Here is a 20,464-nt window from a genome sequence, read left to right as displayed (position 1 = left end):
GAGGGGTCGCTGCAGCCCCCCCATTGTCTGGGAGTGGCTCCAGGGAGGCTGTACCCCACTTCATTCACCCCCTCCCTTGCTATACTCTCACTGTGCCCCCCCCCGCCATGTACCCCAGGCTGTGCTCTGTGGTTCACTGGTGCCTCCCAGGCTGCACCCTCTGTGGTCTGCACACCTTCCTGCCTCAGACCCCCTGCCCTGCACCCCAGCTGTGCCTCCTCTGCCCTGCGCTGCCCACCCCTGGGTTGTGCAACACCCCAGGGAGCTGCAGCTGCACCCAGGCAGGAAACCACAGGTCGAGGGAAGAGGGTGCTCAGGCACCCTGGGGACAGTGTTCCTCTTCCCTTCTGCTGGCCCCCCGCTATAAAAAGCCTGGCAGGATGCAGATGTGCTCCTGGGGGAGCCCCAGTACCCCTGGCCCCCAAAACTGTGGTGACTCCTGCCAGCACAAGGCCCATCCCAGGCCCCCAGGACCACTGCATCCTCTCAGCCAACAAGTTTATTTTACTAGATCATTACACATCCCAGTCTCACTGCATGCCCCCAGCTCAGGCATGTGGGCAGCCCCGTGAGAAGTTGGTTCTGGCACAGGGTGGTCAGGACTTGTCCCAGTGAAAGGGGGACAGCACTGCTGGAGTCCAGGAGTGGGGTCCCTTCAGGATTGCAGGCATGATGGGGTTGTCTCACCAGCCCCTTCCCGTGGTTCATGCCCATCGCTGTCTCATGCCACAGGGTGGGGAGGGGTTGCAGACCACTCGGGGGCGGCATTAGCCGCCGCTAATGCAGCTTGCAGTGGACGGGGTGCAGCAGGGCCATGTGCTCAGCCCCCTTGAAGGGCAGCTTCTCAGTGGAGTAGTAGTGCACAACTTCGGGGATGCTGGCGAAGACGCCGCTGGCCTGGCTGAGCGTGTACTTGTTGTCCTTGGTCTGGGCCACGATGATGTGGACGCAGCCCTGGCTGGTCCTGGGCGGCCAGCAGGCATCAGTGTTGCCGCCAGCCCCCCGGCGCCCGCCTGCCCCGCGGCCGTATCCACCCCTGTTTGTTCCCGTCCCGCTCTGATTGTTTCGGCTCCAGGGGCTGCACTTCCTCAGGAAGGAAACGCCGCTGGCGCTCCCGACAATGCGCCGGGGAGGGGGACACGCTGTACCCCCCCTCCGCCCCGGCTTCGCACCAGGATGCCTGGGTCCCCGCCGCGGATCGGGGGGTGCCATCCCTCGGGAACCGGGTGCTTCCTCCCCATCAGGGCTTTTGGTAGGAACAACCAGGGGGAACTCCCGCCGAAGCAGCGCCCCAGGGTGGGGATTCACCCCATCTACCCACGGTGGGACCCCCCGGAACCCCCCAGTTCTGTGGGCACCCCGACACTCACTTGAGCGCGATGGAGTACTTGCCGCTGCCGGTCTCGCTGGTGCGCACCAGGTACCCGGCCTCCCGGCACGGCTGCAGCCGGCTCTCCGCCTCGGCCCGCGTGATGGCCCCGTGGTACCAGCTGCGGGGACACAGGGAGTGACGCTGAGCCGTGGCAAAACATCGGGCACTCCGTCCCTCCTCGCCCCGTTCCCCAGGCGTGGATGGGCCTCGCAACTCACGGCTGTTTCTCCAGTGCCAGGGCGGGGTCCACCCTCTCCCCCTCGCTGTGCTCGGTGCCCGCCGGCTTCAGCATCTTGGGGGTCCAGCTCTTCTGGCGTAGATGCTGCCGCGGCATCTCCTCCTTAGGACGCTCTGAGCCCTCAAACTGGACTGGGAGGGACAAGATTTGAGTCCCCAAAGCCCCACCTCCACTTTTGATCCCCATCCCTAGCTCCATCCCTGTCCCCAGCCCCAGCACGTCCCCCATTGCCAGTCCAAACCCCTTCTCCAACCATGTGCCTGAACCCATCTGGTCCAACACCCCACCATGCAAAGGGACGTCTTCAGTTACATCAGGTTGTTCAGAGCCCCATCCAACCTGACTTGGCAGGCATCACCTCTTTGAGCAACCTGTGCCAGTGCCTTGCCATCCTCAGCCCAAGAAAATTCTTGTATCTAAAGTGCCCCTTCTAGCTCAAAACCATTGCCCCTTGTCCTCTTGTCACAAGCCCTGCTAGAAAGTCTGTCCCATCCCTGTCCCTGCTGCCATCCCCATTCCCATCCCATGCCTGTCCCTTCCCCCCTCCTCACTCCCATCCTGTCCCTGTCCCCTACCTGACAGTGCTTTGACAATCTGCTCCTTCTTCCACTCCCAGGGCTGCTCATACTCCCCCGCCGGGCGCTCATCATTCTCAGGCAGGCGCCCATCACCAGCCCTCACCCTGCGCTCTGGGGTCCCCCCGGCCACCCCCTCCCCAGGCTCGTAAGGGGTGTCATAGAGCTGTGGCCCCTTCCCTGCCACCTCCTTGCCCCCCAGCCGCTTGGCAACATCCAGCTTGGCACCCCCCTCCCCAGGCTCTCCAGGGCCGTCCAGCAGCAGGATGGCTTTGACGAGGGGATCCTTGGAGCCACGACGACGGATTTCTGTGGGGAAGAGGGATGGTGGGTCAGGGATGGGTCTGTGTGTCCCCCAAGACCCCCCAGTCCCACGACCAGCCCTCGGTGAGGGATGTGCTGGGGAGTCCACGCTGGCAACGCCCCATCGGGAGCCAGCTCGGGAGGAGCTGGAGCAGGAAGGGGCCCATCCTCACGGCGCCCGGTCTGCTGTCCAGCCCTGGGGCTGCTGGCGCCACAGGCACGGGCCCACGCCAGTGGGGCCAGCCGGGGTCCATGGCAGCAGGATGATACACCCCGAGCTGGAGCTCAGCTGCGTGGGAGGCTGCCCCAGGGGCTCGCCCCTCCCAGCCCCCTGCTTCTCCCCACGGCGCCAGTCCTCGCCTAACAGCCTGGGCTGCCGGGCACGGAAAAAAAACTCAGCAGCAGATCTTTTATTTCCAGCTTCCGGCCCAGTCAGTTCCTGTTGTTGTGGCCAGCTGGACGGTGGCCACGCCGGCTGGGGTGTTGCTGCCTGGGGGGCACGTCCATGGGGAACTCTTGGGGGGTGGTACCCTGGGATGACTAGGGGGCATCCAGGGCTTTGCAGTGGCCACATGTGCCCGTGGGTGATGGCAGCAGGTCACGGACACGGCTGAGGGGCCGGCCAGTACGGGTCAGTGTCCGGCCTTGCTCCCACTCCTTATCTGGCCCCGCGCAGCCGCAGGAAGCAGCAAGCGGCTTTCCTGTTCCCGGAGCCTCCTGCACCGGGTGGCTCCAAGGGCAGCCACAGGCTCCTGGCAGGGGAGCGGTGCCAGCTGTGCTGCTGTGGCATATACCTGTGATCATCTGCTGGGCATCATAGGGCTCCATGTACCCATCGTTCTCCCCCAGGCGCTCAGCGTCCCGCTGCCCCTTGGTGCGTTTGGCATCATAAGGGTCCGCGTAATCCTCCAGGATGATGACCTGGGCAGAGAACAGGCATGTCTGGCTTCAGGGGGCATTTCTGGCCATGGGGGTCCCACCAGGGGTTGCAGAGATGCCACCAACACAGACCCAGGCTAGGAACAGGCACACTGGGGTCCCCAGGGAAGGATGGCGGCTTATCTGGGGTAAATGGAGCTGTGCCACAACCCCAGGGGATGCACCCAGTGGCACCTTAAGGTGGGGGCAGTCCAGACCATTCCTACGCCCCGCAGTGATGGTGAGGAGCCTGGGGGAGCTCTGGGACCCTTCTGGGTGACAGCAAGCCTGCTGACTGGCTCCGAGTCCTCCCAAGGCTGTGCAGGGGTGAAAGACCAGCTTCCCAGAGAAGCTTTGCGTCAGCCTTTGTTTAACCAGCAGATGAGCTCTGGGGTCAGGCTGGCTATGGTGAGGATGCCCGACGACCCCCCCCACCCCCGAATGGGTGATGAAGGGCAGCTGGGATGAAGGCAGCTTTGAAGGAATTTAGAGGCAGTGGGGCCGGGCAGGATAAAAGGATGAAGTCAGCCAGGCTAATGAGTCGGAGACCAAAGCAGTTAAAGCTGCCAGCGCTTCGCACTCCCCCCATCTGCCCCTCTGCCCCCGGCTCCCAGTCCCTGCCTTACCGTCTCTGTCTTGGGGGGCTTCCCCTTGTCCTGCTCGGGGGCAGGCAGGCTGGCAGGCAGGGGTCCGGGGTGCCCTTTCCCGTTCTTCTCGGAAGCCTCCACCTTGATGAGGCGGTTGATGTAGGTTTTGGAGGGTCCCTCCGGCGTGCCTCCCTCCACTCGGGAATTCTTCCGCATCTTCCCGGTGGCGGCCTGCAGTAGACCCTGCAGGTTGTCCCGTGACAGCCGGCTGCCCCCTTCCTTGCCACCCCCAGCCGCCCGGTAGCCCCCCAGCTCAGCGGTTGAATTCTTGCGGCTCTTCCCGAGGCTCCCGCTTCCCGGCCGAGCCTTCTCTGAAACCGTCTTCAGGTTGGATGGGAACTCCTTGAACCACTTGGCCGCCATGGAGCTGGGGAGACGCAGGGTGCCGCAGCCCTCCCGGGGCTCCGCGACACCCCACGGCTGCCCCGCCGGCTCGGAGTCGACTCAGCCGGGGGGCGCTGGGCAGCCCGGCTGCCCCCAGCCCCGGGAACAGGATCCTCTGCGGACTGGGGCCAGCCCGGGAGCAGGGATGCGGGCCGGGGGACCGGGGCCTTCGTGGGGGGCTCCAGGCGTCCTCGGCCCCGGCGGGGACAGCCGGTGGGTCCCCAGGGGTGCCGGCTCCTGCGGCCCGGGGAGGGAACCGTGTGCCCTCGGAGGTCCCTGGCCCCGGGGAAGGGTCTCGGAGGGGGCCGGCGTATCTGCTCCAGCAATGGGATGAGTCGGGGGGTCTCGCCGGGGGTCGGAGGAGTCCGGCCGGGGCAGTCCCGGGGAGGTTCCAGGGGTTCGCTGCCCCTGAGGACAGGGTCCGGGGGGGTCTCTCCGAGCTCGGGAGGGCCCGGCCGGGAACGGGCAGCCGGGGGGTCCCGTCGCGGCTCCTCGGCAGGGCCCGTCTCCGGGGGCAGAGGGGCTTCGGAGAGGGGTCAGGCCGGCCCGGGGGGCCCCATGCGGCTGCGACGGGATGGGCCGGGGCCGGGCCGGGCCGGGGCCGGAGGGGGCGGCAGGGCCGGCGCTTCCCGCCCAGATCCGGAGGGGGCGGCCCCGGGGAACGGCGCGGCACCAGCGGGCAGGCGGCCGCGGCCGGCCCGGGGAGCCGTGGGAAGCTCCGGTGGGGTTCCGGTCTCGGTGGGGCTGCGACACCCCGTGACCCTGCCTGGCTGATGGGACCACCCTAGACACGGATCCCCCGGACGGACCGTACGAGCGGACCCCGCGCAGGGACTCCAGGACAGCCCAGACCGGCGTGCCTGGGCCCCTCCAGACACCCTGGGCACGCACCCTGAGGACTGAGCCGGGGCATGGGCTCTGCTCGCCATGGATGGAGGCTGCACAGCCCCGCCAGCCTCCTGTGCACAGCACCTTCACAGGGACCCGAGCACAGCCCGACGGGGCGCAAGCGCTGTGTGCAGCCAGGGCTCTCTGTGGCTCGCACCACTCCAGCCAAGTTCTGGCCGTGCTATCACCTCGCTGGAAAAGCGCGGCAGAGTCCAGTGGTTTGGGGTCCTGTCGGGCTGCAGTGCCCGGGGGCCCTTACAACAGCAACCTCTGCCCCTTTGCAACTGCATGGGAAGAGGAGAGGGATTTGCAGCAGAATTGCTCCCGTAGCCCCAGGATGGGAGTTTGTGGCAGAATACGGGCTCCCTTTTTGTGCAGGGGGTGGTGCTGGGCGCCGTCAGATCCTTTAGGAAGTGATGGCAATTTCCTCGCTAGCGCTGTGGGCAGGATGTGCCTTGCAGTGGTGCGATGCCACTGGCAGGCTGGTGCCTGAACTGCCGGTGGGATCTTGCCTAGCTTCAGCTTTTCCTTCTTGAGGCCTAGGAAAACTACTTCCCCACCAGCAAACTCGGGTGCTGGTTCCTTTTCTTTCCTTCAAAAGGCAGATTTCAATCCCCCTCAATTTTTATGGGGCCTCAACAGGACTGACATGCAGGCAGCATTGTCCTGGTCACTATGTGCTGCAGTGTTCACACCAATGTACCACATTTCTCCTTCAGGAAGACTTCTCTTGTCCTTGTTCTCCGCCAGCTCCCACAGGGCAAGGCCTTGGGAGTGCCTTTGGCAGTGGTGGCAGGTGGCTCTGCACACCTGCTTCCCCGATCCAGCCTGGTGGCCAGGAGGGCCAAGCCTGGCTCAGAGTGGGATGGCTCCTCCCTGGGCAGGTGTGAACAGACAGGGCTGGCAGATGGCCTGCTGGACACCTGCTCCTGCTTCACTTTCAGCCTTGATGCTTGTCAGGTCAGCGTCCCAGTGACAGAGTGTCCCTACAGGGCCCTCTTCAGTTCTGCTCATCCCAGCCTGTAAAGTCACCATGACCTGGGAGTGTGTGCCATGAGCTCTCCCAGCCAACTCAGCATACCCAATCCCAACCCAACACCATCGCTGGGCTCAGCAGAGCAGCCCCTACTTCACCCAAGAGAAAGCCCCAAAGTGCTTTAAACCTTCATTAAACTGAGTTATCCTGCTACCTAGCAGGTTCCTGAACTAAAGGTGGGAGCTGAGTGCAGCTACTTCTGCGCCCCCAGTCCCAGGTACCAGGAGCAGGGTTGGAGAGGAGCCAGAACCCCAAGAGGTGCTAGTTTGGGCTGGAGGACACAGGGCAGAGCTGCTCAGCTTCACAAATCCTCTGGTCCTTGAGCAAAGCACTTAAAAATAGTCCCCAGGCTGAGGCCAGAGCCACTCTTGCAGCTGTGAGTAATCCCTCTCCTAACAGCATCTTTTTATTCCAAGGCTCTGAGCAGGACAGGGAAGCAGCTGCTGAAGCAGATAATGGAGTTCTGAGGCTCTTTGATTTTCTAATGACTTTTATTCAAACACAGTGAGTTAATATGCATGGTTCCATCTTTGACACTGGTGCGTCACTTCTGTCCTCCAGACGAGGACGTGGCCCGAGTTAGTGGAGCTCCAACAGCCAAATCTCCTTCCAGCTGACTCAAAACAGGGCCGTGGGGATTCAAGGAAACAGGCCACAACTGCAGCAACCCCATCCATGGAGGGCTGGAGTACAAAGGCGAGCAGGAACAGTAGCTTAAGGAAAGTAAAAGAAAACCCCATAGAACGGGGCGTTCACTGCTGGAACAGGTCCCGGCCAGGGATGGGGGCAGTGGCAGGACAGAGCAGTGCCCGTGCTCCACTCCCTGCAGAAGAGAAGCTTGCAGCCACAGCACAGCAGGGATGGGGACAAGGGGCTCAGCCTCCATGCGTGGCTAGTGGGGAGAAACAGGACAAAGCTCAGGCCTCAGCTCATCTTACTGCTTGGCCAGAGGACAGGGAGAAGTGTGGGGCGGGAGCTGGCAGCCCTGGGATACACACACAGACCCTTCCTCCAGTGCAGCAGAGAGGATAGCCTCACAGATCTCCCCCTCTGTGCCCTGAGCTGAAAGTCTGCAGTTTATAGAGCAAAGCTGGGTTTGCCCAGGGAAGATGGGGCAGAAACCCTGCTCCCTCCATGCCAAAAAAGAAAGGGGCTTTTCTTCTCCCAAGGCAGCTGCACCAAGTCTTCCTGCAGGGCTTGGGCCCACCACAGCTCCACTGACTGCCTTACCTTGGGACCAGGGCTGCAGCAGGGTTTGCAGGGCACAACCCACCCAGCAGGAGCTTGGAAAAAATTAGTTAGACCAGCATTCTCAAATTAACAAACTGTAATTTTTCTCCAAAGATACATTTTCCATACACATCCATCATACACCGTAACAAAAAAAAGCAGTGTACATGAAATAAGAAAATAAATTAAATCCATAGCATAGGTAAGGAGGATGCTCTAGACTGGAGTAGAGTCAAAAGTTTCCAGCAATACAAGAGGCTCAAGAGTTTGTTTTAACAAGAGTGCCTGCTAGCATGGGCCCACCAAGTGTTCTAGGTCAGTCCAACTCCTTAAACAGTTATTTAGAGTTTTGAACAGCCAGTATTGTCCTGCAACAGGCAGAGCTATTACATCCTGGGAGAAAGCCAAGAGGCATCACTAAGATCCACGTAGAGCATCCAGAAGATATTCAGATTGGTCCTGCAGCATCCACACTAGCCATCCTCCTTGGGCGGTGTATACCAGCCTGAAATGAGGAGAGATCTGTGAGGGAGGAAACTGCACCTGGAGAAGCTGTCAAAAGCAGCCAAGTGCCACTTCTAAAGGGCCACATATTCCTGATTATTGGGAGCCTTTCCCTTTGGCTGACTTCCCAACACCACATGGGCAAACACAGAATCATTTAGGTTGGAAAAGACCTCTCAGATCATGAAGTCCAAGTGATCAGTGAGGGGCTGCCTCTAGTTACAGCCACCAGAGCCCAGCACTGGGCAGCAGAGAGGGCAGCAGCACTCTGCAGCCACTGTGTTACAGCAGCTGCCACTGCTGCTGTCACCTCCACACCCGAGGCAGGACAAAACTCGAGTGGCTTGTCTGGGGAGCCCAAACAAGCAAGGGAAAATGCAGGCCCTCTCCCTCAGCCCTTACCATTCTTCTCATGGATCTGAACCAGGGACTTGTAGGACTGCTGTGCTCTTGTCAGGCTGTACTGGTTCTGCAAGGGAAGGCAAGGAGACCATTAGTCCAGCAGGAACCTTGGGGAAGCCATCCCACACACCTTCCCTGTGCAGCCAGACCTGGCTGTGCCCCCATCTGCCACCCCCATTCTCCTACACTGCCCAGGCCCTACCTTGTTGGCTCCAAATTGTACTCGTGCCTTCCCTTTCACCAGCGTTGCACTGATCTGCATGATCACAGACTCGATGGAGTAGGCACTACTCCAGCCCTTAGGGATGAAACACAAGTTGAGGCCAGACCCACCCACCTGTGCTCCCAGTGCAAAGGGCCTTCCCCACCTCTGGCAGGCAGTGGTAGGGCAGGAGCTGTCAGGACTACCAAGTGTGGTAGGCAGAACAGCTCCCCCAGCTCCCGCAGGGACCAGCACCCACCTGTTTCGTAAGCAGCTCCATGCAGATGGCACCACCACCCAAAACATACCTGGGAAGGAATCAGACAAAGTTACCACACAGACAGATGTTATTATACCCACCCACTGCTCCAGAGGTGAAACGTCTTCTCTGATTAGATTTCTGATGGAAAAAATATGCTAAAAACTCCACCATTGCTGTCTGCTTCCCAATGGCAAATCCATGTCACGGAAGTCACAGGACTGCACAGCTCTGGATAAACCCAGCCAAAACTGCTGCAGAAAGCAGCACTGCAGAGCAGAGAGAGACAGATAGTTACTCACCCCCCTGACAGCACCGGGGATACAACCCTTACAAATGGAGGATCAAAAGGAAAGTTATCCTGCAATGAGAAAAGGGAAGCAGATCCACTGAGTTCTCTGATGCCTCGCCGAGTCAGGCGTCTCTCGGGGAGGGGGAGCCTTACTTTAAAAGAGAAGTTGAGGAGGATGAAATCTGTTCCTTCTTTCTCTTTGAGGATTTGAAGATCGTTGTGCAAAGCGCTGTCCTCGTCAACCCTGTGAGAGGAAAAGCCCAGAGGGTCAGGCAAGGCCGTGCACCTCAGGCCAGCCGTGCTCGCTGTCACCGCACCTGGAGCTGCCGTACCTGCACAGCCGGGCAGCCACACAGACAGCACGGGCTGCCAGCATTTTGCTTCTGGTTTGCAGAGAAGACCATCACACCCCTTTTCCATGCTGCCAGCTTAAAAATAAAGGCTGCCTGGCCCCAAGGAAAAGGCAGCACTGGTGTCTGGAGGGTGTGAAAGCTCAGGGTTTGCCTGCTGCACCTCTTTCCGGACTCTAGGAACAGCAGAGACTTGCAGAGTCCTCCGATTACCTCATCTTGTCTGGAGATATCATCTCCTTTTTGTCGTGGAGACAGCAAGCCTGAGAGAGGCTAACTCAAGGTCTGCTTGGTACTGCCCTGCCATGCCCATGTCCCTTCTGCTCACAGGGACTTTCTGGTCCCATCACCAAAACCCACCAAAAATGCATGATCCCAAGCTGGGCCACCTACTTCAGGAGTTTGACGTTCCAATCGTACAGGCTGTCATTCACTAGTTCAACTGCATAGTATCCTGCAAGGAGAACAGAGGGGGGTGTCACTGTGGGGGGACACTGAGAGGGGGTTGAGCCATCACCCAGATTTCAAACTCCCTGGGCCCTGCAGCACAACTTCATTTGGGCACCGCCCCTCCATGAAAAGCAGCACCTATCCAGGACAGTCCTGAGGGCAGCAGTTTCTTTCTCTGAGTTCCTGGGCTCAGGAAAGGAGTAGGAACACCATCCCCCTCAAAGTCAGATGATTCTCTGACCCTCCTCACTTCCATCCAGCAGTGGCAGGGAAGAGAGAGGGTAAGGTGGTTTTGATCACTCTTGACAGAGCCACAGCCATCCAACGTCAGAGATCCGCCCCCTCAGCTGAGCAGCACAGCCCCAAGGCCCAGCTCCTGGGTACCCCACACGAGGAGAAGGAATCCTCCCCAGAGCTCCTGGCAGCACTCACCGCCCTTGAAACTTGGTGATCGGTAAATATCCCTGAGCTCCTTCATTAGCCGGTCAGTGGCCTGCACAGACCCAGACACTGCACCCTGCAAGGAACAGGGAGGGGAAAGTTGGATTGTTATGCTGCACCCAACCACGGCTACTGCTCTATGAGGTCAACACCTGAGCTACAACACAGTCCAGCCTCTATACCAGACTATATCCTGCCTGGCACCTCTCAGCCTGTCCCTTGCCCAAAATATGTCACCTCAGGCAGCACAGCTGCAGCAGAAACACCTCTGTGTCCTCTCTGTCTTAGAATCTCAGCCCGGGGGTACAAAAGCACAATCCACCTCCACAGCCTCAGGTGATCATAGGGGCACAGCTCATGGGGCAGAAGGCAGCCCCAGATCTTGCTGCAGGAGGACTGCCCTATGAGGCATCAATGCCCCTGGGGTCACCCAGTGCCCTCCCTGAGCTGCAGAGGCAGTTGACAGACTCCTCTGCTTCAGCCCCATCAGCCGTGGATAACTGGTACTGCTGTACCTTTGGCTGGGGACCCTTTGATTTAGGGCTGGAGGGCTGGCAAGGGCCTCCATCACTCTTGCCCTTGAGTCCCTCTGCTTCCCCAGCCCACCTGCCCACTGGGCGACACGTACATTTAAGTAATCTTGCCTCTGGTTCTTTTTTATTTTCTCTAAAATGGCCAGGTTTTCTTTCCCAATGCCTTCATCCTCTGTTTTTCTCCCATCTGCCGGCTCTTCCTCTTTCATCTCATAGTGGTCCAAGTCCTCAGTGTCCTGGGAAGGGAAGAGGAAAACTCAAAGAGATGTGGCTTTGCTCCTTCCTGCTCTGAGTGCTGGGCTGCCCTCACCCAGGAAGGATTCCTAGTGCAACTCCTTCATCCCACAAAGTCCCAGCTCCTGATCTGAGGTACAAATAGAGTGGAAGACACAAGGTCTGGGCACTCAACTGGGCTCATGAGAGCTCTTTCTTTGCTAGATTCTCCCCTGCCATGTCTCATGCCTGTTTATAACAACCCATTAATCTCTCAGTCCTCAGCAAGCCCCATGTAACCATGACCCTGGATCTTGCCACACCCGTGGCTTCAGCAGCTTGTGCCATGCTGGTGGATGGCTGGAACAAAGCACAGCCCCTTGGCACAGTGCTGCCAGGCCCCCTGGGCTAGCCAAACCCCAACAGGGACACAGGTCACCAGCACCATGAGAAGAACAGATCCCTGCACCCAAATCCAGCTGCATGGGATGTTATTCCCTCAGCAAGAGTGGGGATTTCACAGCAGGTCTCTCTGTAGATCAGCTCAGCACACCCCAAGTGTAGTACCTGACCCCAGAAGAGCCTTTGGCCCTCGCTGTTTCCCAAAATAACATGGGGAAGAGCAAGGCCCTGATGCGGAAAAAACAGCTGTAGCCATTTGGGCCCACTACAGAAATCTCTCCCCATGCACTCAGGGTTCAGCTGCCTGGAAATGGCTGTGGGCATGCACAGCTCCAGCACTGGCACTAAATCCTCTGAACAAGTGTTTACTCTGGCCTCTCTGGGCTCATCATGGCTACTGAACAGCGTTTTTGGAAGGGCTGGGACATTTTTAGACTCACACAGGAAAACAGATCCTCCTAGAAAATCCCTCGAGTAGATTAACCTGCATAATGAATCTGTGTGCCAGGGCACAGTTCTGCTGCTTCACTCCTCCACACAGCTGAACAAATCCCACTACTCAGCACAAAACCTTTGCTCTGTGTGAGCATTCTCCCTCCACAATGCCTGGCATTAGCAAAAAGCACAAGGGGGAATGCTCAGCTCCTCGGGATTCATTTTTCCAGCCCAGAGGAGTAGAGGCCTTGCACTCTGATTTGCCATAAAGCTGCAGATTTGCAGATTCACAAGGTTATGCTGGTGCCAGTTTAACCCTCCCCCTTTTCCCCATGGACACTGGCAAAGCCCAGCCTTAATTCAGCAAGCAATTAACTTTGCCAAGACCCCCCAACTGCTGGGGTGCTGCTGCTCAGTGACCTGCCCCCAGGCTCCACAGCACTGCTGACTCAGTGCCCGTGCTGTTCTTGTGTCTGAGGCATTGCTAAACGTCACCATGGAGATTCAAGATTATTCCACCCACTTCCACAGATCTCTAAACTGCAAACAAAACAACCAGAGCCTGTGGGTTGTGCAGCAAGGTGCCCTCAGCTTGTAGTGAAGTGTGGCTGCCTCCACCACTGCTAGCAATTAGCTCACTTGCACACTCAGCCACCTGACCTCATCCTCTCTGTGGGAGTTCCATGCAACAGAGATTTCCCTGCCAGCAACAGCAACCCAGAAATGCATCTCTCCTGCAGGAATTTCAGGCTTTAGAGAACAGCATGTACTGCCCAAGCAGCTCTGCTCACAGCTCATCCACATGCCCCTGGAGGCCATGGCTACACGGCCATGCTCAGCCTCTGTGCTCTATAGTGGATACCTTTGCCCCCAGTGAAGGAGAGGAACGATAAGGAGGACTCCATCCTTAATTAAGCTAACTAATTAAGCTAATTAATTACTTTATTATACTATATTTTTCTATACTATATTACATAACATCTAAACTGAATCTGCCCAGCACTCAACTGCACTCCACTGCATACAATCTCATGACTGTCAGCCAACAGTCCCCACACACACACACCTGGATTCAACTGGTCAGTGAATCAAAACACCCGCACCAGAATCCAGTTATCAATTCCCTTCAGGTAAACAATCTTCCACAATGCATTCCACTTGTGAACAACACAGGAGCAGCAAATAAGATAAGAATTGTTTTTTCTTTCTCTGAGGTTCAGAGAATGTGAAACCCAGAAATATTCTTGGGAAGAACTGTGCCTTGCTTTTCTCTGTGAAGAGAAATGTGGCTACAGTGCTCTCCTGGGGTTTGTGAATATGTGAAGCCCAGCTCTGCCTCAGAATCCTCAGCATCAAAATGCCAAGAATTATCCAGCCTTTGGTCCAAACTTCTCTGTCTGGTGGCCACAAGCTTCTCCCAAGCAAGACCCCTGTGCCCTCACACCTTTCAGCACCTTTCTACGTGTGCTCAACTCTCTGGCACATATCCTCACACATTAAGGTGGCACTTACCTCTGGCATTTCTTCATCTTCCTCTTCAGAGGACACCTCTTCCTGTGTGTTCTGTGGAGAGGATAGGAATGGAGATTGTGTGGTCAGCATCCTGGGAAAATGCTCTCCTGCCTTCCCAGATGCTTCCAAGGTGAGGTCAAACAGGGATGAACAAGCAGAACCAAATTAAAAGCAAAAAGCAGCTGAGAGCCTTTACAGAAAACAGCACCAAGGCCCAGCAGAGTAGGCTGGCATCACCCAGGACAGGAATCCAACCTCTCACCGTGTTCCTCCTCTGGTAACCCCAGAAACCTCCAGAGCAAACATCAGGGAACTTGTTTTCTGAGCTCTGGGAGCCTTTTCCTGAGCCACTTACCTGTTCTGCTGGCAGAGGCTGGTCCAGCATTTCAACATCTGGATGTTGGGGGAGGTTGTAGAGTTTGCACAGGTCAGAGATTATTCGCTTCAGGTGCTGCAAAAGCTGCCCAGAGAGCAGAGGGTCAGCAAAGTGTGGGGAGCCCAGCTGAGCCTCAGTCCTGCAGCCAGCCAGCAAAGGCCCCAGGGCTGCTCCCTCCTGCTCCAAGCAGCAGGAGACACGGGTGCAAAATCCCACCCCGCCATCAAATGATGTCAGAGAAGTTCATCCCAAATATCTGGAACTTTTATGAGACCAGAGACAATCCCCATGTTCCCCTGGGAACATGTAAGCAGGGAGTTACCCCCCAAAGCTGCTAGCCCTCCCCTGCCCCGGGCAGCAGAGCACATCTCACCAAGGTGTTTCCTTTCCTGACTTCCACCAGCCTCTCCAGGATAGCTGCCAGGTTGGGATCGTCTGACTCCACAGACCATATGGGGGGAACAGCTGGATAAGACTCCTGGAGAGGGGGAGAAGAGGGTGTTGGTGGGATGGAGGCTGTTGTGGTGCACAGAGCAGTGAGCCAGACGGGGTGGGGGCTGAAGATCCCTCTGTACCACAGAGATCAGGCCACAGATGACTGATCCACCCTCCAGCATAAACCTGAGGCTGAGGGCAACACAAACCCCAACTGTGACCATGCTGGGCTGGCTCTGGGCTGTGTCCCCTGGCCCAGGGCTGAACAGGGAGGGAGAACAGTGGCATTCTGGCCACCCCTCCGGCCGTGGGGCCACTAGGGGTGGAAGGCAGCAGAGGCAGGACACTGAGGGCGTCCCACATTGCCCACAGGCTACTACCCTCACAGCTTTGCACCAGCAGTTACAAAAGAATGTGGCAGCACCCACGCAGAGCAGAGGTCAAGCAGGCACCTTTAATCCAGGACAAAGCCCCTGGCAACACTCCCAACATGCCCCTCCAGAAAATCCTGGTCATTAGTCCCATTCAGACTCTGCACCAGGGGCTATCCAAGCTCTGTTAGCCCTCCTCGCCTGGAGACACAAACCAGCTGTAACTTGTGGTCAAAGAGGGCATCAGCACAGCAGCGCCGAGCCATCCAGCTCCGGGATCCCTAAAACACCGGTGCGGATGAGCCAGAGCAGGGAGGAGGAGCTGACGCTCCTGCCGCAGGTGCCTCTTCTCCAGGGAGATCAGGGCCCCCCGGGAAACCCTCCAAAACAAAACCGGGGAAAGCAGGGAAAACGGGGGCGGTCTGAGGGGCTCCACGCCTGGCGACGAGCAGCGGGACAGGACTGGGGGTTCCAAACACCATGGGGAATGGCCAGCCCTCGTACGCCGGGACATCGGGACTGCCGCCGGGCACTGCCCACCGGGTGTTCTCTGCGTGAGCCGCGGCCCCGAGGAGCTCGCGGTGGCTCGTAGGCGCTGCCGGAGGCCCCACGGAGAAGGGGGACGGGTCAGCCGCCTCCCGCAGCCACCTCCAGGGACGTTGGGGCACAGGTCTGGATCACCCCGGGCCCCAACGGCGACAGCCCCGTACCCGCGAAGGAGCAGCCCTCGGTGCCGGGGCCGCCTGGCGGTGCCCCCGCAGAGCCCGGGCCCGCCGCCCCCCGGGCCTCACCGTGATGTTGCAGTGAATACGGACGGGTCCCGGCGGCGGCCCCCGGGAGGCAGAGGCGCCAGCGCGGGCCCCGGCCCCCGGGACGAACTCGCAGCTGATCTCGTCCGGGCAGGCGCTGCCGATGCGGAACCGCTCGTGGCCGCGGTGGAAGATGGACTCGAGCAGCCGCAGCTCCCGCCTCAGGAGCCTCCCGGCGGGGGCCGCCGCCACCTCGACCCCGCTCCGCCCGGGTCCCCCCGCCGCCGCCTGCGTCCTCGCCGCCTCCTCCGGCCCCGCCCGCTGCATCTTCCCATGGAGGGACCCGCTCCGCCGCCGCCGCCGCCGCAGCCCCGGAGCCCGCCCAAGATGGCGGCGGGACGGCCCCGCTCCCGGAAGTGTCGTCGACGGAACAGGCGGGGCGGCCCCGCCGGAAGCGTCTCGCGACATACGGGAAGTGACGCTAGCGCAGCCCCAGGGAAGCAGGGCGGGGCCGGCGGGGAGCCCCGCCCCTGCCCGGGAGGGGTCACGGGGGGTCACGGGGGGCACCGGGCACGGCCAGAGCCCGGCGAGGACGGGGCACCCCGAGGCCCGGCAGTGCCGGCTCTAAGACCCCCCTACGGGCCTACGGCGGTGCCGCGGGGGCTCCGGTCCTGGCCTCCTTCCGCCAAGTCTCGCGCCCTCCCGCTCAGATCCCAACCCGAGGCTCCGCCGCCCCGCTGGCCCCGTGCAGGGACCCCGGTGGAGCGGCAGGCCGGGAGAGCTCAGACCCCTCCACCGTGTCCCCGGGCCGCAGCGGGGCGGAGGCGGGGGCGGCCCCGGGGCCGCTGACGGCGGCGGTGACGGCGACGGAGCCGGAGCACGGGACGGCCCCGGCGCAGCGCCCGGCACCGCCTCCCGCCCGGGGCCGCCCCGCCCGGGCCGCCGCCGCCGCCGGCTCCAGCACCTCGGACAGCGCCCGGCCAGAACCGCGGACAGCGCCGGGTGCCGGTGGCGGCGCCGGGCCGCCCCCATGGCGCTGCTCCGCGTCCTCTGCCTTCTCGCTGCCCTCAGACGTAAGTGCCGGGGGCTCTGGGGGATGGCACCGGCACAGGCGGGGAGGGGATCGGAGCGGACCGGCCCGGGCCCGGGGGCTGCGCCTGTAGCACAGGACAGGTCCGGAGTGGAGCCGGTACTGGCCGTTCGGCGGTGCCGGTGCCGCTCCCCCAGCGCCCCGGGGCTGTGCGGCCACCGCGGGCTGCGGCTCCCCGAGGCGGTGCCAGGGGTGGGCAGGGACTGACCCGTATAGGGGACGGGGTGTCACGAACGGGCACGGAATGGCGGGGACAGGCAGAGGAGGGCGGAGAGGAACCCCCAGCGCTGTCCAGCCGCTCGCTCCCACTCACAGAGCCCCCCGAGCCCGCCCGTTCGACCCCCGGCCCTCCCTGCTCCGTGCCCGGCTGTGGCACCCACAGCCCATCACCGTGCACCTCACCATTCCTGCTCGGGCTGCCAGGCACAGAACCCCAGACTGGGTACAGGCTCTATCCCGGGGGTCCCCAGAGCCTCGTGGGGGCCCTGCCGGCACCACGGGGCTCAGGCTCGGCCATGCCCCAGGGAGCCTGGGCACGGACACGGAGGAGCGGCTGGTTGAGTACCTGCTGGACCCTGCACGCTATAACAAGCTGATCCGGCCGGCGACCAATGGCTCGGAGCTGGTGACCGTGCAGCTGATGGTGTCGCTGGCGCAGCTCATCAGTGTGGTGAGTTGGCCAGGACTCTGCTTCCCACCCTCCTGGGCAAGCAAGGGGCCCCAAACCCTCCCAGCACCCTGGGTGACTGGCCCTTCTCTCTCTCTGCAGCACGAGCGGGAGCAGATCATGACCACGAATGTCTGGCTGACCCAGGTGGGCACCCTGGACTCTGATGTGGCCCTGAGACCCCTATGTCCACCCTGTCTCAGGACTCCCCAGCCTCTGCCTTGAGACCCATCCCTATCCCATACATCCCGTGTGGGACCCTAATGTCTACCTTGCCCTGCTATAGCCCCCCATAAAGCCTGTGTGGGACCCCCGTGTCCCCCCCGAACCACCCCCTTGCCCATCATGTGGCTGGGCTTGGCTAATCCCACCTGTCCTCAGGAGTGGGAGGACTATCGCCTCACGTGGAAGCCTGAGGACTTTGACAACATGAAGAAGGTCCGCTTGCCCTCTAAGCACATCTGGCTGCCTGATGTGGTGCTCTACAACAAGTAGGTCATTTTTGGGGGGGGGGGGGGGGGGTGTTCCCCAACCCCACCCAGGGCAGAGGGCCATGTTGTACTGCTGGGGCTGACAACAGCAGGACTGACAGCAGCTTTCTTCACCCCAGCGCCGATGGGATGTATGAGGTCTCCTTTTACTCCAACGCGGTGATCTCCTACGATGGCAGCATCTTCTGGCTGCCACCTGCCATCTACAAGAGCGCCTGCAAAATCGAGGTGAAGCACTTCCCCTTTGACCAGCAGAACTGCACCATGAAGTTCCGTTCCTGGACCTATGACCGCACTGAGATTGACCTGGTGCTGAAGAGCGAGGTGGCCAGCCTAGATGATTTCACCCCCAGCGGCGAGTGGGACATCGTGGCGCTGCCAGGGCGGCGCAACGAGAACCCCGATGACTCCACCTACGTGGACATCACGTATGACTTCATCATTCGGCGTAAGCCGCTCTTCTACACCATCAACCTCATCATCCCCTGCATCCTCATTACCTCCCTGGCCATCCTTGTGTTTTACCTCCCGTCTGACTGTGGCGAGAAGATGACACTCTGCATCTCTGTCCTGCTCGCCCTCACCGTCTTCCTCCTGCTCATCTCCAAGATCGTGCCACCCACCTCACTGGACGTACCACTGGTGGGCAAGTATCTTATGTTCACCATGGTGCTGGTGACCTTCTCCATTGTCACCAGCGTCTGTGTCCTCAATGTGCACCACCGCTCGCCCACCACGCACACCATGCCGCCCTGGGTCCGCACCCTCTTCCTTCACAAGCTCCCGGCGCTGCTCTTCATGAAGCAGCCGCGGCAGAGCTGCGCCCGCCAGCGCCTGCGCCAGCGCCGGCACATGCAGGAACGCGCCGCCGCCGCCACTCTCTTCGTGCAGGCCGGTGCCCACACCTGCACCTGCTACGCCAACCCTGGTGCTGCCAAGGCCGAGGGGCTCAACGGCTACCGGGAGCGGCAGGGGCAGGCGGCGGGCCCCATGGCGGGCTGCAGCTGCGGGCTGGAGGAGGCGGTGGATGGTGTGCGCTTCATCGCCGACCACATGCGCAGCGAGGACGACGATCAGAGCGTAAGTCGAGGTGGGCGGTGGGCATCTGGGAGTGGGCACTGCTCAGGGTGCCCAGAGCTGGGGGGTGCAGGGTGTGTTCTGGCTCATGGCTGCACCACAGGAAATGATGTGCATAAGCACCAAGGGGATCCCTGCCTAGCCCCATGCTCAGTGGGGTCCAGCACTGATCCCTGACCCACCACTGCAGTCCCAGGCTGAAGCAGCTGCTCTGGAAACCCAGGAGGCACCCAGCAGGCCTGGCACTGCATGGCAGTCAGGCTGCAGATTCTGCAGAGTCTCCCCCCAGCTCTGCTCACTGGGGAAATGTTTCCTGGGCTCAGCGGTATGGGTGACAGCAGGGGGAGCGAGCCCCATGAGGCCCACAGCAGGCAGGCAGCCCCAGGAGCTGCAGTGCTGAGGGAGCAGATTCGAGGCTCTGAGATATGCAAATCCGGAGTTGGGGCAGTGTCAGGCAATACCCAAGGCCCCAGCCTAACCCAGCATTTTTCCCGGCCCCGTGCAGGTGAGCGAGGACTGGAAGTACGTGGCCATGGTCATCGACCGCCTCTTCCTATGGATCTTCGTCTTCGTCTGTGTCTTTGGCACCATTGGCATGTTCCTGCAGCCCCTCTTCCAGAACTACACCACCAACTCCCTGCTGCAGCTCGGCCAGGGCACCCCCACCTCCAAATAGCATGGGGAATGGCCAGTCCCAGGGCCAGAGAGCTGGGTACTGGGCTCAGGCAGCCCCTGCAAACCAATAAATACTCCCACAGGACCGGGCAGGTTCCATCTGGTGTCATTTCATCCTACACTGTGCTCTGCAGGCCTGAGAGAGCAGGATGCAGCCAGGGCTGGGGTGACTCTGGCTGCCTGTGACCAAGGTAAGAGGCTAGGAAGGCATCGTCTCTGTGAGAGGAAAATCCCAGCTGCTGAGGGAGGGAGCATAGGACTGTGAAACCTGATCCATGGGGACACGCTCAGCTCTCTCCTCTGCTCCTGGGCGCACCAGTCACTGCATCTCCTCTCAGGCCATGTGGGGCCAGAGCTCTAGCCTTGGTGGGCAGCCCCTGGCTCCAGCCTGGTGCTGCCAACCCCTGTGCCAGCTCTGGGGCTCCCAGGAGAGGACAGAGCAGGAGCAGAGGCATGGAGAGGACAGAGATGCTCAGCTCTGGCTCTAAGGTGAACACATGGACCAAGCAGGAAGAGGCTATTTTTAGGTCCTACCTGCAGGCAGGGCGAGGGCAGCAAGTGCCAGGGGCTGCTCCAGTTCCATCTTCTTCTGTTCCACTCCAGGCTCAGCATGCTGGAGCCAAGAGCAGGCACAAGATGAGTTGCACAAGGAAAAGGAAAACACAGTTAATCAACCCAAGCTGGGAGCTGCTGGCAACCGGGCCCCACCATGGGTCACTGGGCTGACACCATGGCCAGCAGCACTGCCTGCACTCCCTTGGCCAGCAGGAATTGGCCTCATTGGGGAAAACTGAGATGGAGTGTTTGCTATAAATACCACTAATCCCCGGGGCTGGGGGGAGTGGTGGTGGCGGGGCCTGGCAACACACAGGGCCAGGGGAAGCTGCACGCTAGAAATTAATTTAAATCCCAGCACTTCACCCAGCCAGAGAAATCCCAGCTGCTGC

At 60.4% G+C, this 20,464-nt stretch overlaps 3 protein-coding genes across 3 annotated transcripts; 1 reads left to right on the top strand and 2 right to left on the bottom strand.

The window, feature by feature from the left end:
• Positions 1-481: 481 nt before the first annotated feature.
• SHE (Src homology 2 domain containing E) lies at positions 482-5,008 on the bottom strand. Its single transcript, XM_059870886.1, has 6 exons — positions 4,033-5,008; positions 3,283-3,409; positions 2,186-2,494; positions 1,591-1,741; positions 1,371-1,490; positions 482-964 (listed from the first exon to the last, which is right to left on the bottom strand). Exons 1-6 carry the CDS (start codon positions 4,414-4,416, stop codon positions 778-780), a joined length of 1,278 nt encoding a protein of 425 aa, XP_059726869.1. The 5' UTR covers positions 4,417-5,008; the 3' UTR covers positions 482-777.
• Positions 5,009-7,670: 2,662 nt separating this feature from the next.
• UBE2Q1 (ubiquitin conjugating enzyme E2 Q1) lies at positions 7,671-16,320 on the bottom strand. Its single transcript, XM_059871150.1, has 13 exons — positions 15,560-16,320; positions 14,336-14,440; positions 13,942-14,046; positions 13,587-13,637; positions 11,120-11,260; positions 10,483-10,567; positions 9,994-10,054; positions 9,404-9,494; positions 9,261-9,319; positions 8,959-9,007; positions 8,700-8,795; positions 8,498-8,564; positions 7,671-8,096 (listed from the first exon to the last, which is right to left on the bottom strand). Exons 1-13 carry the CDS (start codon positions 15,983-15,985, stop codon positions 8,065-8,067), a joined length of 1,368 nt encoding a protein of 455 aa, XP_059727133.1. The 5' UTR covers positions 15,986-16,320; the 3' UTR covers positions 7,671-8,064.
• A 150-nt stretch (positions 16,321-16,470) lies between these two features.
• Positions 16,471-19,600, top strand: CHRNB2 (cholinergic receptor nicotinic beta 2 subunit). The gene is made up of 6 exons (XM_059871273.1): positions 16,471-16,590; positions 17,132-17,277; positions 17,377-17,421; positions 17,656-17,765; positions 17,885-18,845; positions 19,348-19,600. The coding sequence occupies exons 1-6, from the start codon at positions 16,548-16,550 to the stop codon at positions 19,516-19,518; spliced, it is 1,476 nt and encodes a 491-aa protein (XP_059727256.1). The 5' UTR covers positions 16,471-16,547; the 3' UTR covers positions 19,519-19,600.
• Positions 19,601-20,464: the final 864 nt, after the last annotated feature.

This window comes from Haemorhous mexicanus, chromosome 31, assembly GCF_027477595.1.
Source record: "Haemorhous mexicanus isolate bHaeMex1 chromosome 31, bHaeMex1.pri, whole genome shotgun sequence".
In the NCBI taxonomy this organism is placed as follows: domain Eukaryota; kingdom Metazoa; phylum Chordata; class Aves; order Passeriformes; family Fringillidae; genus Haemorhous; species Haemorhous mexicanus.
Note: the sequence above shows the minus strand (reverse complement) of the source record. Positions and strands in the feature narration are given on the sequence as shown.